At 36.3% G+C, this 24620-nt stretch overlaps 1 protein-coding gene across 1 annotated transcript in view; it reads left to right on the top strand.

Moving 5' to 3' along the window:
• COG3 (component of oligomeric golgi complex 3) overlaps nucleotides 1-24620 on the top strand; it is a 73593-nt gene that overhangs the window by 7572 nt on the left and 41401 nt on the right. The window contains exons 2-10 of the mRNA XM_059378214.1: nucleotides 4816-4962; nucleotides 6681-6742; nucleotides 7750-7915; nucleotides 8773-8847; nucleotides 10123-10215; nucleotides 10940-11065; nucleotides 12976-13056; nucleotides 23564-23607; nucleotides 24041-24167. Of these exons, the coding sequence (XP_059234197.1) occupies nucleotides 4816-4962; nucleotides 6681-6742; nucleotides 7750-7915; nucleotides 8773-8847; nucleotides 10123-10215; nucleotides 10940-11065; nucleotides 12976-13056; nucleotides 23564-23607; nucleotides 24041-24167 (921 nt within the window). The remainder of the gene's footprint in view (nucleotides 1-4815; nucleotides 4963-6680; nucleotides 6743-7749; nucleotides 7916-8772; nucleotides 8848-10122; nucleotides 10216-10939; nucleotides 11066-12975; nucleotides 13057-23563; nucleotides 23608-24040; nucleotides 24168-24620) is intronic.

Raw genomic sequence — 24620 nt, 5'->3', positions numbered from 1 at the left:
TGCACAGCTTCTCTGCCTCCGGACTCAAAACTGGAATTGAAATGAAGCAAAGGCCCTTTACCCTTGGTGGCAGCACACAGTTGCTGGTGATGCTTCAGATTCAAGGTAGAGTCTCACTGGGTTTGAGAATCTTAGTGCTTACTCTGTCCTTTTGTACTGAGGTATTATGTCACCATTCAGGTAGTTTCCATGAATTAGTGATGCTCTTAATAAGATGTATTTACATATACCCACAACCTCCTGGCTCTTGAGTTAGACTCATTTGTGGGGAGAAGGCAGATCAAGGACCTTCCTAAGCAGTTTTGTTTTTCTTTTTTGGCCTGCAGCTTCCCAGGAGTTTAAAAAGCCTGTTTTCCCACATCTGTGTTTTCTTTTTTTCCACAATGGCTTCATAGTAGAGATACAAGGATTTCTTTTCTTTTCTTTTCTTTTCTTTTCCCGAAGATTAAAAATTTATTTATTTATTTATTACTAACATATCATGTTTTATTAGCCCCAAGAGTACAGGTCTGTGAATTTCCAGGTTTATACACTTCACAGCACTCACCATAGCACATACCCTCCCCATTGTCCATAACCCAACCACTGTCTCCCTGCCTTCCTCCCCCCAGCAACCCTCAGTTTGTTTTGTCAGATTAAGAGTCTCTTATGGTTTGTCTCCCTCCCAATCCCATCTTGTTTCATTTTTTCCTCCCCTACCCACCAAACCCCCCACGTTGCCTCTCAAATTCTTCATGCCAGGGAGATCATATGATAATTGTCTTTCTCTGATTGACTTATTTCGCTCAGCACAATACCCTCTAGCTCCATCCACGTCATTGCAGAAGGCAAGATTTCATTCCTTTTGATGGCTGCATAGTATTCCATTGTGTATATATACCACATTTTCTTTATTCATTCATCTGTTGATGGGCATCTAGGTTCTTTTCCATAGTTTGGCTATTGTGGACATTGCTGCTATAAATATTCAGGTGCACGTGCCCCTTCAAATCACTACATTTGTATCTTTAGGGTAAATACCCAGTAGTGTGATTGCTGGGTCATAGGGTAGCTCTATTTTCAACTTTTTGAGGAACCTTCATGCTGTTTTCCAGAGTGGCTGCACCAGCTTGCGTTCCCACCAGCAGTGTAGGAGGGTTATACTCGCCAGCATCTGTCATTTCCTGACTTGTTAATTTTAGCCATTCTGACTGGTGTGAGGTGGTATGTCATTGTGGTTTTGATTTGTATTTCCCTGACGCTGAGTGTTGTGGAGCATTTTTTCATGTGTCTTTTGGCCATCTGGATGTCTTCTTTGCAGAAATGTCTGTTCATGTACTCTGCCCATTTCTTGATTGGATTATTTGTTCTTTGGGTGTTGAGTTTGAGAAGTTCTTTATAGATTTTGGACAGTAGCCCTTTATCTGATATGTCGTTTGCAAATATCTTCTCCCATTCTGTCAGTTGTCTTTTGGTTTTGTTGACTGTTTCTTTCCTTTGCTGTGCAAAAGCTTTTGATCTTGTTGAAGTCCAGTAGCTCATTTTTGCCCTTGCTTCCCCTGCGTTTGGCAGTGTTCCTAGGAAGAAGTTGCTGCGGCTGAGGTCGAGGTTGCTGCCTGTGTTCTCCTCAAGGATTTTGATGGATTTCTTTCTCACATTAAGGTCCTTCATCCATTTGGAGTCTGTTTTTGTGTGCGGTGTAAGGAAATGGTCCAATTTCATTTTTCTGCATGTGGCTGTCCTATTTTCCCAGCATCATTTGTTGAAGAGACTTTCTTTTCTCCATGGGACATTCTTTCCTGCTTTGTTGAAGATTAGTTGACCATAGAGTTGAGGGTCTATTTCTGGGCTCTCTATTCTGTTCGATTGGTCCATGTGTCCGTTTTTGTGCCAGTACCATACTGTCTTGATGATGACAGCTTTGTAATAGAGCTTGAAGTCTGGAATTGTGATGCCACCAACTTTGACTTTCTTTTTGAACATTCCTCTGGCTATTTGAGATCTTTTCTGGTTGCATATAAATTTTAGGATTATTTGTTCCATTTATTTGAAAAAAAATAAAGGATGGTATTTTGATAGGGATTACATTAAACGTGTAGATTGCTTTAAATAACATAGACATTTTCACAATATTTGCTCTTCCAGTATGAACATGGAACATTTTTCCATTTCTTTGTGTCTTCCTCAATTTCTTTAATGGGTACTTTATGTTTTTCTGAGTACAGATTCTTTGCCTCTTTGGTTAGGTTTATTCTTAGGTATCTTATGTTTTTGAGTGCAATTGTAAATGGGATTGACTCCTTAATTTCTCTTTCTTCTGTCTTGTTGTTGGTGTAGAGAAATGCAGCTGATTTCTGTGCATTGATTTTATATCCTAATACCTTACTGAATTCCTGTACAAGTTCTAGCAGATTTGGAGCGGAGTCTTTTGGGTTTCCACATAAAGTATCATCTCATCTGCAGAGAGTGAGAGTTTGACTTCTTCTTTGCCGATTTGGATGTCTTTAATTTCTTTTTGTTGTCTGATTGTTGAGGCTAGGACTTCTAGTACTATGTTGAATAGCAGTGGTGATAATGGACATCCCTGCTGTGTTCCTGACCTTAGTGGAAAAGCTCTTAGTTTTTCTCCAATGATATTTGCTGTGGGTTTTTCATAGATGGCTTTGATAATATTGAGGTATGTACCCTCTATCCCTACTCTTTGCAGAGTTTTGATCAAGAAAGGATGCAGTACTTTGTCAAATGCTTTTTCAGCATCGATTAAGAGTATCATATGGTTTTTATTCTTTCTTTTATTAATGTATTGTATCACATTGGTTGATTTGCGGATGTTGAACCAACCTTGCAGCCCAGGAATAAATTCGGTTGTGGTGAATAATCCTTTTATTTATTTATTTATTTATTTATTTTTTTTTTTTTAAAGATTTTATTTATTTATTTGACAGAGAGAGATCACAGTAGACAGAGAGGCAGGCAGAGAGAGAGAGGAGGAAGCAGGCTCCCTGCTGAGCAGAGAGCCCGATGCGGGACTCGATCCCAGGACCCTGGGATCATGACCTGAGCCGAAGGCAGCGGCTTAACCCACTGAGCCACCCAGGCGCCCTGAATAATCCTTTTAATGTGCTGTTGGATCCTATAGGCTAGTATTTTGGTGAGAATTTTCACAACTGTGTTCTTCAAGGATATTGGTCTGTAATTCTCTTTTTTGATGGGGTCTTTGTCTGGTTTTGGGATCAAGGTAATGCTGGCCTCATAAAATGAGTTTGGAAGTTTTCCTTCCATTTCTGTTTCTTGGAACAGTTTCAGGAGAATAGGAATTAATTCTTCTTTAAATGTTTGGTAGAATTCCCCTGGGAAGCCGTCTGTGTTTTTAAAGATTTTATTTGAGAGAGAGCGAGCATGAGCCAGGGGAAGAGGCATTGGGGAGGGAGAAGCAGACTCACCACTGAGTCAGGAGCCCCATGTGGGGCTTAATCTCATGATCCTGAGATAATGACCTCAGCCAGAGGCCCTGATACTGTAATTTTTATTTTGTAGAAAAAAAATTGAGGATATTTTATAGAGAAGAAATTGAGCATTAAGTAATTTGCTCATCGTCTCTCAGCTTATACAAGATCAGGACAAACCAGGTGTCCTGCTGTAAGATGCTTTACTATACCAGAAGGTATCACTCAACTTGAACTCAGATACAAAAAAGCCTATTTTTATTTTATTTATTTATTTATTTATTTATTTAAAGATTTTATTTATTTGACAGACAGAGATCACAAGAAGGCAGAGAGGCAAGTAGAGAGAGGCGGGGAAGCAGGCTCCCTGCTGAGCAGAGAGCCTGATGTGGGGCTCGATCCCAGAACCATGGAATCATGACCTGAGCCGAAGGCAGAGGCTTTAACCCACTGCGCCACTCAGGTGCCCCACAAAAAAGCCTATTTTTAAAGGGTTGTTTTTCTAAATTGGTGATGGTGCATTGTGCATCTAGCTTTTTTTTTTTTTTTTTTTTTAAGCTTTGAAGATCAAAATCCTATCTTCAGATGAAAGTTTTATATCTAGAAAAACAGATGGGGACAATTTCCTAAAGCCCTGGGTCAAGGTTTTATATAGGTGGGTCTTAAATGTTATGCCCTAAGGACTAAAAACTGGAACTGAAATGAAACAGGCCTGTTTACTTTACCTTGCATCCACACTCCATTTATTATAGGCCTAAAAATAGTATGTCTGTGTGACTATAGGAGAACTAGAAACTGCTGTAGGTCTGAGGACGTCAAAGTGAGGCCTTCTAGGTGGGGCTCTTCTGAAACTAATGGGGAACTCTGAAATTCTTTCTACTCAGTTGAAATTTCAAAATAGTCACTAAGAAGGTGTGTGTGAAGTGTGCCGGGGGAGACATGGCAGAAGGAGATATTTGGTAATTTTGATAGTTAATTCTCGGGTGTGATTTATTTTCTCTTGGTGGATTAATCAGGCCAAGTTCTTTTGTTAGATCTGGAAAGGCAAGCTACTTTCAACAACACAGGTTTTTGCCTTTGGGGCTAGTTTACAAGATGTTCAAGTAAGAAAATGTGTATTGATTGGCATAGATTAATGACCAGTTTTAGAAAGGTAACTCAAAAGTCATACTTTACTAGTGGTGTGATACCAGTATCACGTTTATACTTTGAGACTAGCATTTACTAAAAAGAGCCTAGTTGTATTATTATATGGCATTTATTTACCTCAAATGGTTTAACAGAAAACATTCCTTTCTCTTTCAAAACAGTGAGATGGAATAACTTGAGTTTAGAGAATTTTCAAGTTATTTAAATATTTTGGGGGCTCTTTTTTTTTTTTTTTTTGAAGCTTCCGGTCGAAGATATGTGTAGCATAACATCCCAGTCGCTGTCCGTTGCACAGACTTCGGTAGTACCTGAATCTACAGAAGACATTCTCTCCAAGGGTTTTACTTCCTTAGAAATGGAAGAAGAAAGAATTGAAACTGCACAGCAGGTGAATGGCAGTGTTGTTTCTAAGGACGTTTGATTATTCTGAATATCTCAAGACAGGGCTAATAAAAATGTCCTAATTAAAAGTTCTGAACATTTGAAACTATAGTTAATATCAGATCTTTCTAGAACAATCTTGATTTGGTGTTACCTGTGGCTGTTTTGTGTTTTAAATTAACCTTTTGTCCAATTATACTTGAAATACAGATAAAGATATGATATTCCAAGTTTGGATGTTGATAGCTAGTCATTAGGGTTTTAATAGTTCATGCACTTTTGACTTCCCCCAGTGTATGTTTATGTTAATGCCCCCCCCCCAGCTTGCGTGTGTGCATGCGTGCGCGCACATACTCCCACATGTGCAAATACACCCTCTGCTTGTTGCTTTGTAATTTCTTTTTTTAAGAACTTAAGTATTCTCTTTAGATGAAATATTTATAGTTACTTTTGAGTAATTTACGTGTGTAATCTTCCCTTAATTTTTATTTATTCCTAATTTTAAACCTAAATGTGTAGCAGTTTCTTCTGCTACTTCCTCTGGTTCTTCTTCTGCCTTGTAAAAATCAGAGCCTAGTCATTTACCAAGTAAAACAAAAAGGAAGCCTGCTGAATTGCATATGTAGTAAGTAAATCAAGAGGCAGTGCTGCAGAGTGAAAAAGAGCTCCACCTCTTAAGTCAGGCCAACCTGGATCTGAAAGTCTCCTCCATGACTTACCATCTTTGTGAGTTTAGCCAAATTACTTATACCTTAGGCTTTTAGTTTTCTAATCTGTAAAACAAGGATGATTGTATAACCATTCATGGGATTTTTCTGAAAATTAAGTAAGATAATGAATACAGTGTATGGCAGGCACACAGTCAATGTTCAATAAATGATAGCTAAGGTACTTGACAAGCCTTATATTTTTGAGAGCATAAAGCATACCCTTGGCTTCAAATCCCACTTGAGAATTATAGAAGATAATCTTGCACCGTGTCACTGAACTTATTTGGGCTGTTAAAAAAAAAAGTCATCTGGGCTAAATTTGTACTTATGTCTCTCTCTTTAAAATAAAAAAACTAGTATATTGAGTTGTAATTTATACCCAATAAAAAGTACTTGTTTTAAGTATATCACTTGATGAGTTTTGACAAGTGTAACTACCAGTATGATTGAGATATAAAACATTTTCATCATCCTTTATGTTTCCTTAAGGTCGGTCTTCTCCACCTTTTTTTAATAATAGCTATTTTTCATGACATAAGTGGTAGGGCCAGAACTCAAACCCAGGTTTAGCTGTTAACGAAAATCCATGTTCTTAAGCCACTCTATTATATTATTTCAGTTTATATTATTACGTTTCTTATTAGAAAACATTAATATTAACATTTACCCCCAAACCCTAAGTTACCTACTCAAATTGAGCAAAGTAGCAAATAGACATTAGCCTCTTAGGAAAGAATGTATATTTTTTACATATTGTATCTTTAATAGTCCTCCTTGTTTGACTCTAGGTATGGATATGGCCAGTGTTTTTAATATCCTTTGCTTTTCCTAGCATGTAGATAATGACTATGGAATTAAATTGTTATCTCCTGGTTAAAAGTAATTATTAATATCTGAGCCCCAAACAATAAGACTTAGATAGTGTCTACCCTTTTGACTTGCTGTTTAAATATAGCCACTTTGCATTTTGTCTGTTTTAGTTTTGTTGACAATATAATACCCTTTATTTTTGTAGTTTTTCTCATGGTTTGCAAAGCTACAGACTCAGATGGAGCAGGATGAAGGAACTAAATACAGGTATGTGGTTCTTTAGTTTGTTGGCTATCCTGATTTTTAAATCATAGTCATCTGCAGCATTTCATAATCTGTGTCTTCAAACAAAATTAAGGCACAAACAAAATTCCAACAGCAATATTTTCTTTAAAAAGAGCTAGAGAGAAATTGTGTGATTAAAAAAAATAGTTATAATTAATAGGCGGAGAGGTACAGTTATTAGTTTTTAGATAACCCTAGAAAGATTTGGGTTCAAGTGGGAATTTTACAGGCACTATAAGAGATACTTGTTGCTTTCTTTAGAAGTAGAGACCCAAGAGATTTTAGGAATGCTCACCTAGACTGTATATAACTATGTTGTTCTGTTTGTGTGTATTGATAGCATGGAAGAAATGATGGTGCATAGTTTCTAGCTGATTTGGGGACTGTGGGTTGAATAACTGCATTTATTTAACATTTATTAAGTGACTATTATTGCACGCAATATGTTAGGCTTTTTGATACATGATTCCACTTAATCTTTATAGCAGCTGTGTGAAGAAAGGTATTATTTTTCCCATTTTACAAATGTGCAAACTGAGGCCTAACTTGCCTAATGTCATAGAGACTTGGGCAGAGCTGGGACTTGTACTCATGTCTTCGAATTCCAAGTCCAAAATTCTTTCCATGGCATCACACCATCCTGGGATTTTTGGCATGAATGACTTGAGGGATTGACCTGCTCCATAGCTTGGGATGGCCCTAGTGTCCTAGTTTTTGAAAGTTGAGCTGTTGATTTGTTACCTTATATGTGAAAAGCCAGCTTGTGACTTCAGGGCTGATTCCTTTTGTTGCTTATAGTTGCAGTGATTTCCCTCTAAATTATTGAAAAAGGTGTTAACATAGTTTTTGCATATAATTAGCTTTAGTGAATGGTCAGACTTCTTTCCTGAAATTCAAGCATTTGGGGAAAAATGAGACTTTGTTATTTATTGACTCTGCTTATTGGGGGAAAATATTATTGCCAATCCCCTTTTGGTTCTGTTTTCTAGACAGATGAGGGATTACTTGTCTGGGTTTCAGGAGCAGTGTGATGCTATATTGAATGATGTAAACAGTGCTCTTCAGCATCTGGAATCATTGCAGAAACAGTATCTCTTTGTGTCCAATAAGACAGGAACTCTCCATGAAGCCTGTGAACAGCTCCTAAAAGAACAGGTAACTTGGAGTATGGGAGAGGATTAGTGGTTATATTTAATATTTTATTTTTAAGTAGATGAATAGAATTTAATTATAATTTCTTTAATTTCTCTATATATTGAACTGTGCTGTATGAGGCCTTGTGCTAAATAAGCATGCAAATTGTTATATTGTCAGACTGTTTTGTATTTTAAATAAGTTTACATGAGGGAACGGGGCAAAGCAAGCTTTCCTATGTTTTTGAGTTGTTATATCAGCACAATTTCAGAGTGAAGAGGGTACATTAGTTTGCTGTGTGTACTCTTACTAATGACATTTTTCAAACAAGCGCAGTGATTGTAGTAATGGTGGGGTTTATGAAAAGATGAACTGATCTGGATTGCATTTATATTTATGACTTAAAGATAGAACATTTAGGGCACCTGGGTGTCTCAGTGGGTTAAGCCTCTGCCTTTGGCTCAGGTCATGATCCCAGGGTCCTGGAATCAGGCCCTGCATCGGGCTCTCTGCCTGCTTCCCCCCCGTCTCTCTGCCTGCCTCTGTCTACTTGTGATCTCTCTCTGTCAAATAAATAAATAGAATCTTAAAAAAAAAAAAAAATAGAACATTGAAGCTATTTTATCTGTGTTTTTTCTATGTCTGCTGTGTGTTTTTTTAAAAGGCATTTAATGTTTTATGAAAGATCACATGTAAGTTGCTGTATTAATCATTGCTTATTAGTCCATAATTGCAGCAATCTTTGAGCATTAGTCTGAAATCTTATGTCAAACATAAACGTATCTATCTGGTATAAATCTGTTCAATGTAATTTTGAGACTGGAGTGTTGATTCTTATGTTCTTAACACTGATTTTTTTCTCTTTTAAAAAATGCAAGTCGGAACTTGTTGATCTGGCTGAAAACATTCAACAAAAGCTTTCCTATTTTAATGAATTGGAAACTATTAACACAGTAAGCATGGTTTTTTGCTTTTTGTAAAGTTAATGACCTTATTTTATATTTCCCTTTCTAAATATAATTTTTAGATTTCTATATTAGACTGAGTGATATTTGAACTTGATAGTTTGCTTGCTGATAGGTATTTCTATTTGTACCTGATGGAAATATCACCAGTTCAGATTTTTTCAAATATGATTTAAGTAGTAGTTCTTAAATTTTATTATTATTATTAAATTCTTTTTGTCAGTTAGCACTTATAATGTCTTATTGGTAAGCTGTGAAGATTGTAAGAAGGAATATTAAATTTTAAATCTTGCTGTGGTTGTGCTATTATTAGTAATTGAAATATTTTTAAATTAATCTCATGTTTAGTTTGAAGTATAATCCTTATAATGCATACTTGTATCCCAAAATAATAGTCTCAGTTAAAACTGCTGTGTAAATTATATTCCTATGTCTTTCTGGCTCATAAATTAATCATACTTACTATATATAAGTTAGTAAAATTATTAAATTAATCATAATTATTGTGATTTACTACAAAGATAAAAGCTAGGAGCTAGTAAACAGTGGAATATAAGGAATTTGTTCATTGCCAAGCTATCAAGATAAGAAATAATTGACTTTTTAAAAATATTTTAATATAAATTATTTATATTTTTGTATAATTATATTAAAGATGTATGTAGTTTTATATATTCTAATGTGTAATTTTATATATTAAGTATATAACATATATATAAGTATATAACATTTATGTTATATATATTTGTACTTACATTATTATATTTGTACTTACATTATTATTACTTGCATATATTTTTATATGTGTTTACTTATATTCTACTTATATATGTTTTACTTTTGTAATATGACTGCTAAATATGGTATGACTGCTAGTTAATCCTTTAACCTTGAGAAAATCACCAGTGTTTGAAAGTACAAAATTTGTATATATTATGAAGTACTAGAAAATGGGAAATCTAGGTAGTTGATGTGTTATTTTAGTATAATGTTGTACAGTGGGGTAATATAAATACTTGTTAATTTATGAAGAGCCCTCTTAAAGCTAATTAGGAATAAACTGAATTAAATCAGTATTTTTTTTGTCCTTTCATTATTAATTCACATGGGCTATATTTGAGGATATTTTGGTGATTCTTAAAATGTAAAGATACTAGTATAACTGTGTTATAGCCTAATGAGAAATAGGCTAATTCTAATACATAATTTTCAACTTTTGCCTGTATATTTTTTGTGAATTAAGTTTTTTTTCTTTCCTTAAAGAAATTGAATTCTCCTACGTTGTCTGTTAATAGTGAAGGATTTATACCTATGCTGGCCAAGTTAGATGATTGTATAACATATATCTCATCACATGTAAGTCATGGGGTTTCTGTATGTTTTTAAGAAATCTTAATATCCCTATTATATCATTTCTTATGCTATAAAGTAATTATTTCTTCTGAAGGGAAAAATATATCTGTAGTATACTTGAAGAAAGACTGTAGTAAATTCTTAGACATTGTCAGTAGTGATGTAAAAAATAAAAAAGTACTTCAGTTGCTGAGGCAATCCCTGGAGTAGAAAGAGATCCTAGCTGACACTATTCTATCCCACCTAAAAGGATGAGTGATTTTCAGGCTGTTGACTTCCTATTGTTTTAGGTAATTCTTTGACAAACAAAAAATGTTACTTGGGAGGAAATAAAGGAACAGGCCCTTTCATTTAATCAGCCTCTTTCTGTGCCCCAAGGATTTATAGCTGTTTAGGTTCCCCCATTATATGAAAGTAGAATGTTCCTATGAAACTTTTTGTAAGCCAAAGTGGCATAAAGTGAAGAAGCAGTTAACATTTCAGAAAAGTGAAAATCCTCTGTGGATTTCTTTTGGTTAGTGAAAACAGGTACTATTTTAGGTCTTTTATAAAAGCCATATGGCTTAAAGTGAACTTTGGTTGGGTGGGTATGAGGGAAGGGGCAGTGTGTACTTGTCTTTCCTGAGCTTACAATCTGTATAAGACCATATAAAGGACGGGTTTGTTTTCATTGTTTACTTTATCTGTTTTTGTTTCCTCTTTGTAAATCTTTCCCTTTCTCTTACAGCCAAATTTTAAAGATTATCCTGTATATTTGCTGAAGTTTAAGCAATGTCTTTCTAAAGCTTTGCACCTTATGAAGACATACACTGTGAACATACTACAAAACCTCACAAATCAGTTATTAAAAAGGGTGAGTTAACTGGTGAAGTGTTTTTTCTCTTCTTTTTCTTTTTTAATTCATTTATCTTTCATAATCTAAGTGTGAGATTAGTACTCAGTACTCTAAAAACATTTTTTTACCTTTTGTTAAATAATAATATCTCTCGGGGACCTGGGTGGCTCAGTGGGTTAAGCCGCTGCCTTCGGCTCAGGTCATGATCTCAGGGTCCTGGGATCGAGTCCCGCATCAGGCTCTCTGCTCAGCGGGGAGCCTGCTTCCTTCTCTCTCTCTCTCTGCCTGCCTGTCTGCCTACTTGTGATCTCTCTCTCTGTCAAATAAATAAATAAAATCTTAAAAAAAAAAAAAATAATAATAATATCTCTCAGTTTTATTTATAATAAAAAAAATGGCTGTATTATATCTGTCCATCAGAATCTTATTTTCAAAGAATATTTAATAGTACTGTATGATAAATAATAAGATTTAAACTATTTGTCACTTAAAACATTTTCTTATCTAATTCATAAAAATATTGGAAGGAAATACACCAAAATGATAAAAAGTGGTTCTGTCTTAGAGGTGGGATTACATACCATGGAGACTTTGAATTTTTTTCTTTATGTATGATAGCTAATTTTCTGTGTTTAGCAAATATATTTTTATTGAGTGACTTCTCAAGGCTTGGCATTGTACTGGGAACCATACGGTAGCGAGAGGAGCCAGCAAGGTCCCTGTGTTCATGGTGCTTAACATTCAGGAGAAGTAATCAGTGAAGAAGGAAACAAACAAATTAGTCAATTACAGATGGAAGGAGCAAGCTAGGTGGAAATTGAGGGGAGTGGTATGTTAGAAAATTAAGAGTAGAGGGGCGTGTGGGTGGCTTGGTGGGTTAAACCACTGCCTTCGGCTCAGATCATGATCTCAGGGTCCTGGGATCAAGCCCTACATCAGGCTCTCTGCTCAGCAGGGAGCCTGCTCCCCCTTCCCCATATGCCTGCCTCTCTGCCTACTTGTGATCTCTCTCTCTGTCAAATAAATAAAATTAAAAAAAAAAAAAAGAATTAAGAGTAGAGCTGGCCAAGATGATCATTAAATACATTTCTTTCATAAGAAAATAAAAATAAAGATTATGTGTTCTATTTTTTAAGCTCACTTTCTAAAGAACATGGAATCTTGAACTCTCAGTTCAAAGCTACTGATTTTGGGGTTGCAGTTTATAGTTCACATTGCTCTTAGCTGATATGAAGGCCAGACTATATAATTTTTCTATTTTGTAAAATTTTTAAAAAGTTTAGGAAATTAATACCTAATCAGAACTAGTACCTACTGTGTACTAGTAGCTAGTACTTTACTGTTGAGCTGCATAAAACCTTTATGAATACACACACACACACACACACATACTTAAAGATTTTATTTATTTATTTGACAGAGCACAGCAGAGGGAGTGGGAGAGGTAGAAGCAGGCTCCCCACTGAGGTGAGAGCCTGATGCGGGGCTTGATTCCAGGACCCTGGGATTATGACCTGAGGTGAAAGCAGACTCTTAACCACCTGAGCCACCCAGTTGCCCTTTATGAGTATATATTATCACCATTTAATGGATGCCCTGAATCTCAGAGAGGTCCAGTAATTTGACCAATATTCTACTGTCAGTAAGTGACTGAGCATGAGTCTGAATAAGTCTGTTTACTACCAAAAATCATGTAACTCGGGTAGATTTTAATGATGAAGAGGAAGGAGATGACAGCTCCACATAAGTATTTCTCATTTGTAGCAATAATACTAACATGTAATTTCTTCTTGAGATTTTTCTCTCTAAGCTTTTGGTTGGTATATAGGCCAAGCAGTAGCTGTTTGGAATGTTTGATGTCATATTTTCTGAATAATTATTTGTTTGCTAATTATCTTCCTTCCTTCCCCTTCCCCATGTCTCTTTAGGATCCTGCATCCATACCTAGTGCAGACAATGCCTTCACATTATTTTATGTGAAATTTCGAGCTGCTGCTCCCAAAGTCAGAGTAAGTCTATTGACATAAATAGGATATTGCTATGAAGTTTATTTAGCCAGCCCTTTTGAAGTTCTACTGTATGTTAGACCCTTTGCTTATACCAGAAATGAACACTTGTGAAAGGTAGGCATTGCCCTTCTACAGTGTGATGTCTTAAGGGCATGGAGCAGGAGACACCTAGCTCTTCTGTGATGCTCAGGGAAGGCGTCTAGATGGATGTGATATTTGAGCTTAAAGAGCTCAGATTTATAGTGGGCTTGAGGGGATTGATAAGGGTGATTTATACAGAGAGAACAATATGTATAGGGACAGTTGTAGACATGTATTTTGAGAGAACTTGTAACTTGTTATGATCAAAACACAGACATTAATAGCATCCAGTTGGGAAAAAAGACAGGAAAGACTGTAGGCATCATTTCACAAGGGGTATCACATGTCATGCTAATTCAGGAAAAGTAAACAACTAGTGAAGTATTTTATTGTATTTATTTATTTATTTTAAAGATTTATTTAGTTAGAGTGAGCAGTCGGCGGGGGAGGGACATAAGGGGAGAGAATGTCCATCAGATTCCCTGCTGAGTGCGGAGCTTGATGTGGGGCTCCAATAAGTGAAGTTTTTTAAATAGAATGATTTGGTCAGATTTACCATTTCTTTTGATTTAATGATGCGCTGTGAAGAATGGATTATGGTGAAAAGAGTTTTGAGACAGGGAGGTCTGATGAGCAAGGAAGATTTTTCAGTAGTCCATGGGAAATAGGGGTTGATCAGGCGTTGGTAGTGTATTCTTGAGGCGGGGAACATGTGCCTTATTTATTCTCCTTAGCACAGTGCCTGGTACATAAAGGAATGCACTATATATTTATCTTGATTGAGTGATTGGAAATGGAGGGTGCAGAAAGTAGGTATATGTGTTAATATTTACGCATTTAAGATATCCAAGATACAGTTGACTGGAGCTGGCACATTTATCTTTTTTCTACTCATTGTGAAGGTACTAGAAAGAGTAGTCTACTTTTGTTGCCTCCAACTCTCTTGCTATTTCTCTTGAGAGTCAGTTGAAGGATTTTTTTTCTTTAATTTAAATTTTAGTTAGTTAACATATAGTGCAGTGTTGGTTTCTGGAGTAAAGTTTACATACAACACAGTGCTCGTGATAAGTGCCCTTTTTAATACCCATCACCTGCCTAGCTCTTTCCCCATCCACCTCCCTCCCATCAGCTGTCTATTTGTTCTCTATCATTAAGAGTCTCTTATGTTTCCCTCTCTCTCTCTTTTCTTTTCCCCCTTCCCATATATGCATCTGTTTTCTTTCTTCTATTCCACATATGAGTGAGATTATGCAGTATTTGTCTTTATCTGACTGACTGACTTCGCTTGGCATTATTTCACTCTAGCTCCAATCATGTCATTGTAAATGGCAAGATTTCATTTCTTTTGATGGCTGAGTAGTACTCCATTGTATGTATATACCACATTTTTTTCATTCATTCATCAGTCGGTGGACATTAGGGCTCTTTTTCATAGTTTGGCTATCGTTGATAATGCTGCTATAAAAACATCAGGGTGCATGTATCCCTTTGAATCTGTATTTTTATATCCTTTGGGTAAAGTCCAATTGCTGGATTGGAAGGTAGTTCTATTTTTAATTTTTTGAGGAACCTCTGTACTATTCTCCCAAGTGGCTGTACCAGTTTGCATTCCCACCAACAGTGTAAGAAGGTTCCTCTTTCTCTACATCTTTGTGTCTCTTAGCCATCTGTCGTCTTTGGAAAAGTGTCTGTTCCTGTCTTCTGCCCATTTCTTATCTGGTTTATTGGTTTTTTGTGTGTGTGCAGAAGCTTTTTATCTTTTTTTTTTTTTAAGATTTTATTTTATATTTATTTGACAGAGAGAGAGTTGGCGAGAGAGGGAATACAGGCAGGGAATACAGGCGAGGGAGAAGCAGGCTCCCCACTGAGCAAGGAGCCAGATGCGGGGCTTGATTCCAGGACCCTGGGATCATGACCTGAGCTGAAACCAGACGCTTGACAACTGAGTCACCCAGGTGCCCTTAGAAGCTTTTTATCTTAATGAAGTTCTATTAATTCATTTTTGGTTTTTTATCCCTTGCCTCCAGAGATGTATCTAGTAGGAAGTCACTATGGCTGAGGTCAGGGAGGTTGCTGCCTGTGTTCTCCTCTAGGATTTTGATGGTTTCCTGTCTCACATTTAGGTCTTTCATCCATTTTGAATTTTTTCTGTATGATGTAAGAAAGTGGTCCATTTTCATTCTTCTGCATGTTGCTGTCCAGTTTTCCTAGCACCAGTTGTTGTAGAGACTGTCTTTTATCCAATAGATATTCTTTCCTGCTTTTTTGAAGATTAGTTGACCATAATAGTTATGGACCCAGTTCTGGGTTCTCTATTCTGTTCCATTGATCTATGTGTCTGTTTTTGTGCCAGTCCCATACTATCTTGATGACTACAGCATTGTAATATAGCTTGAAATCCAGAATTGTGATGCTTCCAGTTTTGTTTTTCAGAATTGCTTTGGCTATTTGGGGTCTTTGGTGATTTCTTACAAATTTTAGGATTGTTTGTTTTAGCTCTGTGAAAAATGTTGGAATTTTGATAGCGATTGCATTAAATGTGTAGATTCCTTTGGGTAGTAAAGATATTTTAGCAATGTTTTTTCTTCTAATCCATGAGAATGGAATGCTTTTCCATTTTTTTGTGTCCTCTTCAGTGTCTTTTGTAAGTGTTCTATAGTTTTCAAAGTACAGATCTTTTACCTTTTTATTTAGGTTTATTCCTAGGTATCTTACTGTTTATGGTACAGTTGCAAGTTGGATTGATTCCTTGATTTCTTTTTTTACCATTTCATTATTGGTGTATAAAAATGCAACAGATTTTTGCACACTGATTTTACATTCTGCAGCTTTGCTGAATTCATGTATACCTAGAAGTTTTTTGGCGGTCTTTTGGGCTTTCTATGTAGGGTATCATGTTGTCTGCAGATAGTCAAAGTTTGACTTCTTCCTACTGATTTGGATGCCTTTTATTTCTTTTTGTTGTCTGATTGCTGAGACTAAGACTTCCTTTACTGTGTAAAATAGTAATGGTGAGAGTGGACATCGTTGTCTTGTTCCTGATCATAGGGGGAAAGGCTCTCAGTTCCCCATTGAGGATGATGTTAGCCGTGGGTCTTTCATATGTGGTCTTTATGATGTTGAGGTATATTCCATCTATCCCTGCTTGTTGAGGTTTTTATCAGGAAAGGATGCTATGTTTTGTCAAATATTTTTCAGGATCATATGGTTCTTATCCTTTGCTTCATTAATGTGGTATATCACAATGATTCATTTGTGAATATTGAACCACTGCTGGAGCCCAGGAATAAATCCCACTTAATTTTGGTGAATAGTTCTTTTAATGTACTGTTGAATTTGATTTGCTAGTATTTACTGAAATTTTTTACATCTGTGTTCATCAGGGATATTGGGATCATCAGGGATATTCTCCTTTTTAGTTGGGTATTTGTCTGGTTTAATATCACACTAATGCTGGCTTTGTAGAATGAGTTTGGAACTTTTCCTTCCATTTCTATTTTTTGGAAAAGTTTGAGAAGAATAGGTAGATATTAGGTCTTCTTCACATGCCTGATAGGATTCCCCTGGGAAGCCATTTGGCCCAGGACTTCTGTTCGTTAGGAGATTTTTTTTTTTTTGTAAAGATTTTATTTATTTATTTGACAGACAGAGATCACAAGCAGGCAGAGAAGCAGGCAGAGAGAGGAGGAAGCAGGCTCCCTGCTGAGCAGAGAGCCCAATGTGGGGCTCGATCCCAGGACCCTGGGATCATGATCTGAGCCAAAGGCAGAGGCTTTAACCCACTGAGCCACCTAGGCGCCCCGATATTTTTTTTAAAGATTATTTATTTATTTATTTGACAGACAGAGAACAAGTAGGCAGAGAGGCAGGCAGAGAGAGAGGGGGAAGCAGGCTCCCCGCTGAGCAGAAGCCTGATGTGGGGCTTGATCCCAGGACCCTGGGATCATGATCTGAGCTGAAGGCAGAGGCTTTAACCCATTGAGCCAACCAGGCACCCCCATTGGTAGATTTTTGATTACAGATTGAATTTCTTTGCTGGTTAAGGGGTCTGTTCTAATTTTCTACTTCTTCCTGTTTCAGTTTACTAGTTTGTAAGTTTCCAGGAATTTACCCATTTCTTCTTATTGCCTGGAAAGATACTTTTTCATAGTATTCTCTTATAATTGTTTGTATTTATGTGGTGTTGGTTGTAATCTCTTCTCTTTCATTCATGATTTTATCTGTTTGGTTTATTTCTGTCTTTTTCTTTCTTTTTTTGATAAGTCTGGCTAGGGATTTATCAGTTTTCTTAATTAGGAACCAGCTCTTAATTTTGTTCATTCATTCTGCTGTTTTGTTTGTTTGTTTCTATTGAATTATTTATTTCTGCTCCAGTCTCCTTATCCTTCTTCTGCTGGCATTAGGCTTTATTTGCTGTTCTTTTCTAGCTCCTTTGGGTATAAGATTAGGTTGTGTATTTGAGACTAATCTTACTTCTTTTTTTTTTTTTTTGAGGCTTCTCTTACTTCTTGAGATAGGCCTGTATTGCATTGTACTTCCCTGTTAGGACTGCCTTTGCTGCTTCCCAAAGGTTTTTGGACTGTTGTGTTTTCATTTTCATTTGCTTCTATGTGCATTTTAATTTTCTGGGTAACGCATTCATTCTTTAGTAGGATGTTCTTTAACCTCCATGTGTTTGAGGTCTTTCTAAATTTTTCCTTGTGGTTTACTTCATGTTTCATAGCTTTGTGGTCTGAAAATATGCATGGTATGATCTCAAGTCTTTTTGTACTTGTTGAGGGCTGATTTGTGACTGAGTATGTGATCTGTTCTGGAGAATGTTCCATGCGTACTTGAAAAGAATGTGTACTCTGCTGCTTTAGGATGAAGTGTTCTGAAACTGTCTGTTAAGTCCATCTGTCCAGTATGTCATTCAAAGCCTTTGTTTCCTTGTTGATTTTCTGCTTAGATGATTAGTCCAATTCTGTAAGTGGGGTGTTAAGTTCCCTACTTTTATTATATTATTATCAAAGAGTTTCTTTATATTTATCATTAATTGATTCATATATTTGGGTGCTTCCAAGTTGGGGGCATAAATGTTTACAGTTGGTAGATCTTCTCAATGGATAGACCTTTTAATTATGATATAACACCCTTCTTCATCTCTCATCATAGTTTTTATTGTAAAATCTAGTTTGTTTGATATAAGTATGGCTACTCTGGCTTTCTTTTGATGTCCATTATCATGATAGAAGGTTCTCTATCCCCCTACTTTCAAACTGCAGGTGTCTTTAGGTCTAAAATGAGTCTCTTGGAGACAGCATATAGATAGGTCTTGGTTATTTATTTTTTTTTTAAATTTTTATTTTTTATAAACATGTATTTTTATCCCCAGGGGTACAGGTCTGTGAATCGCCAGGTTTACACACTTCATAGCACTCACCAAAGCACATACCCTCCCCAATGTCCATAACCCCACCCCACCTTCTCCCAACCCCCCTCCCCCCAGCAACCCTCAGTTTGTTTTGTGAGATTAAGAGTCACTTATGGTTTGTCTCCCTCCCAATCCCATTTTGTTTCATTGATTCTTCTCCTACCCACTTAAGCCCCCATGTTGCATCACCACTTCCTCATGGTTAATTTTTTTTTACCCATTCTGATGCCCTGTGTCTTTTGATTGGAGCATTTAGTCCATTTACATTCAGAGTGACCATTTTTAATTTTTTATTTATTTTTAAAGATTTTATTTATTTGAGAGAGAGAGAATAACCAGTAGGGAGGGGCATAGAGAGAGAGAGAGAGCAAGAGAGAGAGGCAGACTTCCTGCTAAGCAGGAAGCCTGACGTGGGGCTTGATCCTAGGTCCTGGAGATCATGACCCGAGCCGAAGGCAAACACTCAACTGACTGAGCCACTGAGTTATTATTGAAAGATTTGAATTTAATGTCATTGTGTTACTTGTAGAGTTGGTGTTTCTGGTGATGTTCTCTGGTCCTTTATAGAGTTTGTTGCTTTTGGTCTTCTTTTCCTCCACTCAAAGAATCCCTTAAACATTCTTGCAGGGCTGATTTATTGGTTATGAACTGCTTTAGTTTTTGTTTGCCTGGGACACCCTTTATGTCTCCTATTGTGAATGACAGACTTGTTGGATAAAGAATTCTTGGCTGCATATTTTTCTTATTTTAACACATTGAATATTTTCTGCAACTCGTCTGGTCTGCTATGTGTCTGTGGACAGACCTGCTATGAATTTGAGCTGTCCTCCCTTGTAGGTTAAGGATGTTTTTGCTGTTGCTGCTTTCAGGATTCTTTCCTTGTCTGTGTATTTTGTGAATTTGACTTTAATATACATTGGCAATGGCCAGCTTTTGTTGAATTTAATGGGAGTTTTCTGTATTTTGATGTCTGTGTCCTTCCCCAGATTAGGGAAATTTTCAGCTATAATTTGTTTGAATAAACAGCCTCCTCTTTTTTCTCTCGCTTTGTCTTCTGGGACTCTTAGGATATGAATGTTAATATGTTTTAATAAGTTGCTGAATTTCCTCAGTCTGCCTTTCTTTCCTTCTTCTTTTTAGCTTCATTATTTTTAATAATTTTTTCTTTTCTGTCACTGAGTCACTCCTCTGATTCGTCCATCTTTGTTTTTATCTTTTAATTTTAATTTTGGTCTGACTAGCTTTTAGTTCATTTATTTCTGCAGGAAGGGATTCTCTGGTGTCTTCTATGCTTTTTTCAAGGGCAGCTATATTCTTATAATTGTAGTTTTAAATTATAGTTCAAACATCTTACTTATATCTGTGTTGATTAAATCCTTGGCCTTGAGTTCTATTTCCTATTCTTTCTTTTGGGGTCGATTTCTCCATCTTGTCATTTTGTCTGGAAAAGAAAAGAAGAAAGAAAAAAAAAAAAGCAAAAACCCAAACAAAGAAAAAAACCAAAAAAAGAAATAAACTAGATCCTGTGTGTGTTTTGGTCTGTTTGTAAAAGAATCTATGTCCCAAAAGAAAAGAATAAAGAAAGTGAAAATAAACAAAAAATTAGAAATATATGTATAAATAAAAATTTAAAAATTAACAATAAAAGATAAGGACTTGAAAAAGAAAATAATTGAAAAATAAATAAATAAAGAATAAAAGTGAAAAAAGAAGAGAGATTCTATTTCTGCAAGAGCTGAAGCTTTGCAGTCCTCTGTGATTGGTAAACTTGGGCAGTGAGTTTGTGCTTGTCATCTGGGGGTAGTGGGCCAGGGCCTCCTGCCCTGCTTCTCAAGTGGACTTGTTTTAAAGGAAATGTGCGTCCAGGGTGCAGGAGGCTTGGTGTATGCCGCTCCAGCCTCCTCTAGGTATGCAGTTTTGCTCCCTGAAGGCACTGATGAAAAGGATGAATACAGTGGTGCCTGGGTCTTGGCTGAAAGTCTGTGCTCTTATTCTTCAGTGAGCCCTCACAGAAGAGCAGTCAGTCACCACTCTTTGTTTTGGTTTCCCACTGAACCCTGTGTTCACCATGCCTGTGTCTGAGCTTTTTTATCTCAGGGGTGCGGCTTAGTTTCAAAACTCTAAAATTTTAGGAACTCCCCTGGTGTATACCTGTGCTGTTCTCCTGGGGAGGATCTTGCCCTGCTTTTTTCATTTGCTGGCAGGTCCCAGGAAAGTGGTCACATGACTGCATAGTTGCTCACAGTTTATGGCAAAACAGAGTAGAAAGCGGATACCAAGACCCACTGCTCTTGCTCCTATTCCTGGAAACAGTGGTGCCACCCTTCTTGTGACCCAGGCGATCTTCAGACCCAGATGTCACTGCTGGGATTCTGCCCACTTTGCCACCTGAGCTTCTTGAAGCCAGGCACGTCCCCCATGGTAGAGAACTTCTAACAGTTCAGATTGTGCTGTGCTGCTTCTAATACTTTGCAGTAGGCACGGTAAACAGTCTCCCTCCTCTTTACCAACAGCTATATCTTCCCCAAGTCAACTCTCTGCATCTCCTGTCCTTCAAGAGGAGGTTGCTTTTCTTCTTGTAGATTCGTACTGTTTGTTCTCTCAGACCTCCAGTTGATTTCTTGGGTGTTCAGAATGACTTGACTATTAAGCTGTGTTTGAGGGTTGAGACAAGCTTAGGATCTCCCTACTCCTTAACATCTTGACATCTTAACTCCTCCCTCAGTTTTTTGTTTTTTGAAATAAGAGACACTTGGTCTTATTTATAGAAGATACAGGAGAATAGTGGTTCATTGATGGTATAAGGTTTAGCTTGTGCCTGATTGTTGCTTTTGCTTAGTAGTCAAATACCAGTGGTAAAAATTTGATTAGAAAAGAAGTGGTATAGGTAAGTGTGATATAGCTCAGTGTGGTAGATAAATATAAAGTTAATTATATAATGATCAGCTCCTTTCCTACATGCCATTTATCAATGGTAGTCAATGAATACATGCAATGGAGTCCTATTTATATTAGTGACAGCATAAATACTTACCTAGAAATAACTCTACTGGAAATACAAGGATGAAGAAAATGACAAAACTAGACAGAAAGTTTTAAGAGATTGAATAAATGATAAGCTTCTCTTTTTCCTGATCAAGGAGACTTAATTTTTTATTTTTTTTTAAAGGTTTTATTTGTTTATTTGTCAGAGCAAGTGAGAGCAGGGCAAGGAGGGGGAACCGCAGACAGAGGGAGAAGCTGGCTCCTCCCTGATCAAGGAGCCCAATGCGGGGCTCAATCCCAGGACCCTGGGATCATGACCTGAGCTGAAGGCAGAGACTTAGCTGACTGAACCACCCAGGCATCCCGAGACTTAATTTTTTAAATGTCAGTTCCTCCTAATATAATTCATCATCAAATATAATCTTAACAGAAATCCAGTGTAATTTCTTTCTGGATGATGCGAAAATTTATCTGGTATACTAAATAAGCAAGACTAATTATACAAGTAAATTTTAAAAATACATTGATACTGATTCAAGAATTCATTGATGGATCATTGGGGTGAGAAATTCTACAACTTGATATAAAAAAAATCAGTCTTAAAGAGGAAGGGTTAGCGTTTTCTACATAATATTGAGAAGACTTGCTGAGTATTTGGGGGAAAAAGTAAACTCTATAAGCTTTATAGCATTACCAAAATACACTCTAAGTGAACTAAAGAGTTAAATGTAAAAATTAGCAGGGAAAAAAAAAAACCTCTAGCAGAAATTACTGGGGAAAAATTACAGAGTAAAAGGCTCAGGATATAAAAATTACATTTTCTGAATTTTAGACAGCCAAAGAAAAGCAGAAAGTAGGATGTTTGCAATAGATAAGTGAGAAGGTTAATATTTTTTAATGTACTGAGTACTTCTAGCTCAGTAAGAAAGATGAATATCTGATATATAAATGACCAGATTTTGCAAAGAAAATGCAAATGGTTCATTAAATATGAGTGCCTCTGTAGCCTCAGTGGAGAAAATGTGCAGTTTAAGGTTAGATGACCCCCAACTTTTTTTTTTTTGGTCAAGACAATGACAGATTAAGTTGTAGCAGTCAGTCCTTTTGAGGTTTTGGTGAGGGAGACAGTACTACTGACAGGGAGGTAAATCAATTCCTTTTTCAAAAAACATTTTAGGAGAATGGAGCAAAAGCACCTATAAGTATTAATCTCTTTTGTTGGGGATCCCCAGCTGGGAAGTAGGTACTGTTATTATACCTGCTATATGGTACAAAGTGGAAACTCAGAGAAGTGAGCCCACTCTCTTGAGCTCAGACAGCTCCTGGGGAGCTGATACCCATACCTTCTAGTTTCACTCCAGGCCCAGAGCTCATAACCACTGGACTTTTCTTCTCAGGAAACAGTCTAGATGTCTAACACAATATTTGACTTATGGTACATTTGTCCAAGGGTATATTATGTAGCCATTTAAAATAATGTTTTAAGTAATAATAATAATAATAATAATAATAATAAGTCATCAAATGTTTACTAGGTGCCAGACACTGTGCTAATAAGGCTTTCCATATGTTTTCATCTGATGTTGAGTAGAATGATGTTTTGGAATATAATTTTTTGAAAGCAGATAATCATGTTGAATGTATAATTCCAGGTTTTTTTGTTTGTTTTTAAATATAGTAACTGAAAGAATATTCTAAAATATTAGTTGTGGTTATTTTATGGTATTACAGGTGACTTTAAAAAGAAAAGATTTTATTTATTTATTTGACAGAGATCACAAGTAGGCAGAGAGGCAGGCAGAGAGAGGAGGAAGTAGGCTCCCCACTGAGCGGAGAGCCCAATGCAGGGCTCGATCCCAGGACCCTGGGATCATGACCTGAGCTGAAAGCAGAGGCTTTAACCCACTGAGCCACCCAGGCGCCCCTGTATTTACAGGTTTTCTAACATTAGCCTGTATTAATTAAAATCAGGAAGTAATTAAAAGTATAACTAAAACAGATATATTTTAATATACTTTTATTTTGCAGACTCTTATCGAACAAATAGAACAGCGATCTGAAAAAATACCTGAGTGAGTACCTAGAAGTTCTTCAAACTACCTTCTTCTTGATGTGGTCCTGGTATTTTCTGAGCAATTACCTTTCATACTATGTAGCACATAACTTATTTTGGGAAAAGTTTGTAGACCTGACTTTGAGTTTGCAAGGCATCTTTTTTTCCCATAGCAGTATTTTCTTTTAATTTTAACGTTGTAATATCTTTCTGTACTCTTGGGAGATAAATCTTTCTTTAAAAGAATAAAAATTAACAGCTTTTGAACCACACTTCATTATGGTTTGTTTTTTCTTTTTATACATAAATATTTCTAGTATTTAATGTGGGCAAATGAGGGGTGACCTTATCACTTTAGAGGTTTTGAAATCTTTTCTGGAATTTAAGATCAGATTTAATTTCCATATCTGAAATGAGAAATTTATATTCTAATCTCATTCGCTTTTCATCAGATACCAACAACTGCTAAATGACATCCATCAGTGTTACCTTGACCAGCGGGAGCTCCTTTTGGGCCCTAGCATCACTTGTACTGTAACAGAGTTAACAAGCCAGAATAATAGAGATCATTGTGCCTTGGTAAGCTTCAGCTAGTTTTGATTGATGTTAAACCTTCTTCTAAAATATTTTGGTCTTTGAAGCTGTATTTGGGTAGATAAGTTTGGATCCCATATCAACAAGCTTTTAGAGAATTTTTCTTTCAGTTATGAGGAATCAAGTAATTAATATTCAGCTTATCAAAATAATCTCATTTTTATCTTGTTTTTGAAGAATGAAGATTCATGAACAAGTATTACTCCTTGAAAGATGTAGTTTCAGAGTTTGTGGATTTATACTGATGATTTAATTTAGATTTTGCTGAAGAAGTGCTTTTTTTGTTTAGCAATTTTAATTCATACTATAGAACAATACATAAAGATTGTTTTATTAAATACCCCTCTTAAACTAGAAGAGTATTTTCACTGTCAAAAGTTTAGAAAAAAAAAGAAGAAAATAAAAATGAGCCATATTCACATTTTGCCATAAACCATT

Source organism: Mustela nigripes, chromosome 15, assembly GCF_022355385.1.
Source record: "Mustela nigripes isolate SB6536 chromosome 15, MUSNIG.SB6536, whole genome shotgun sequence".
Classification (NCBI taxonomy): domain Eukaryota; kingdom Metazoa; phylum Chordata; class Mammalia; order Carnivora; family Mustelidae; genus Mustela; species Mustela nigripes.
This window is presented reverse-complemented; position numbering and strand designations above follow the sequence as displayed.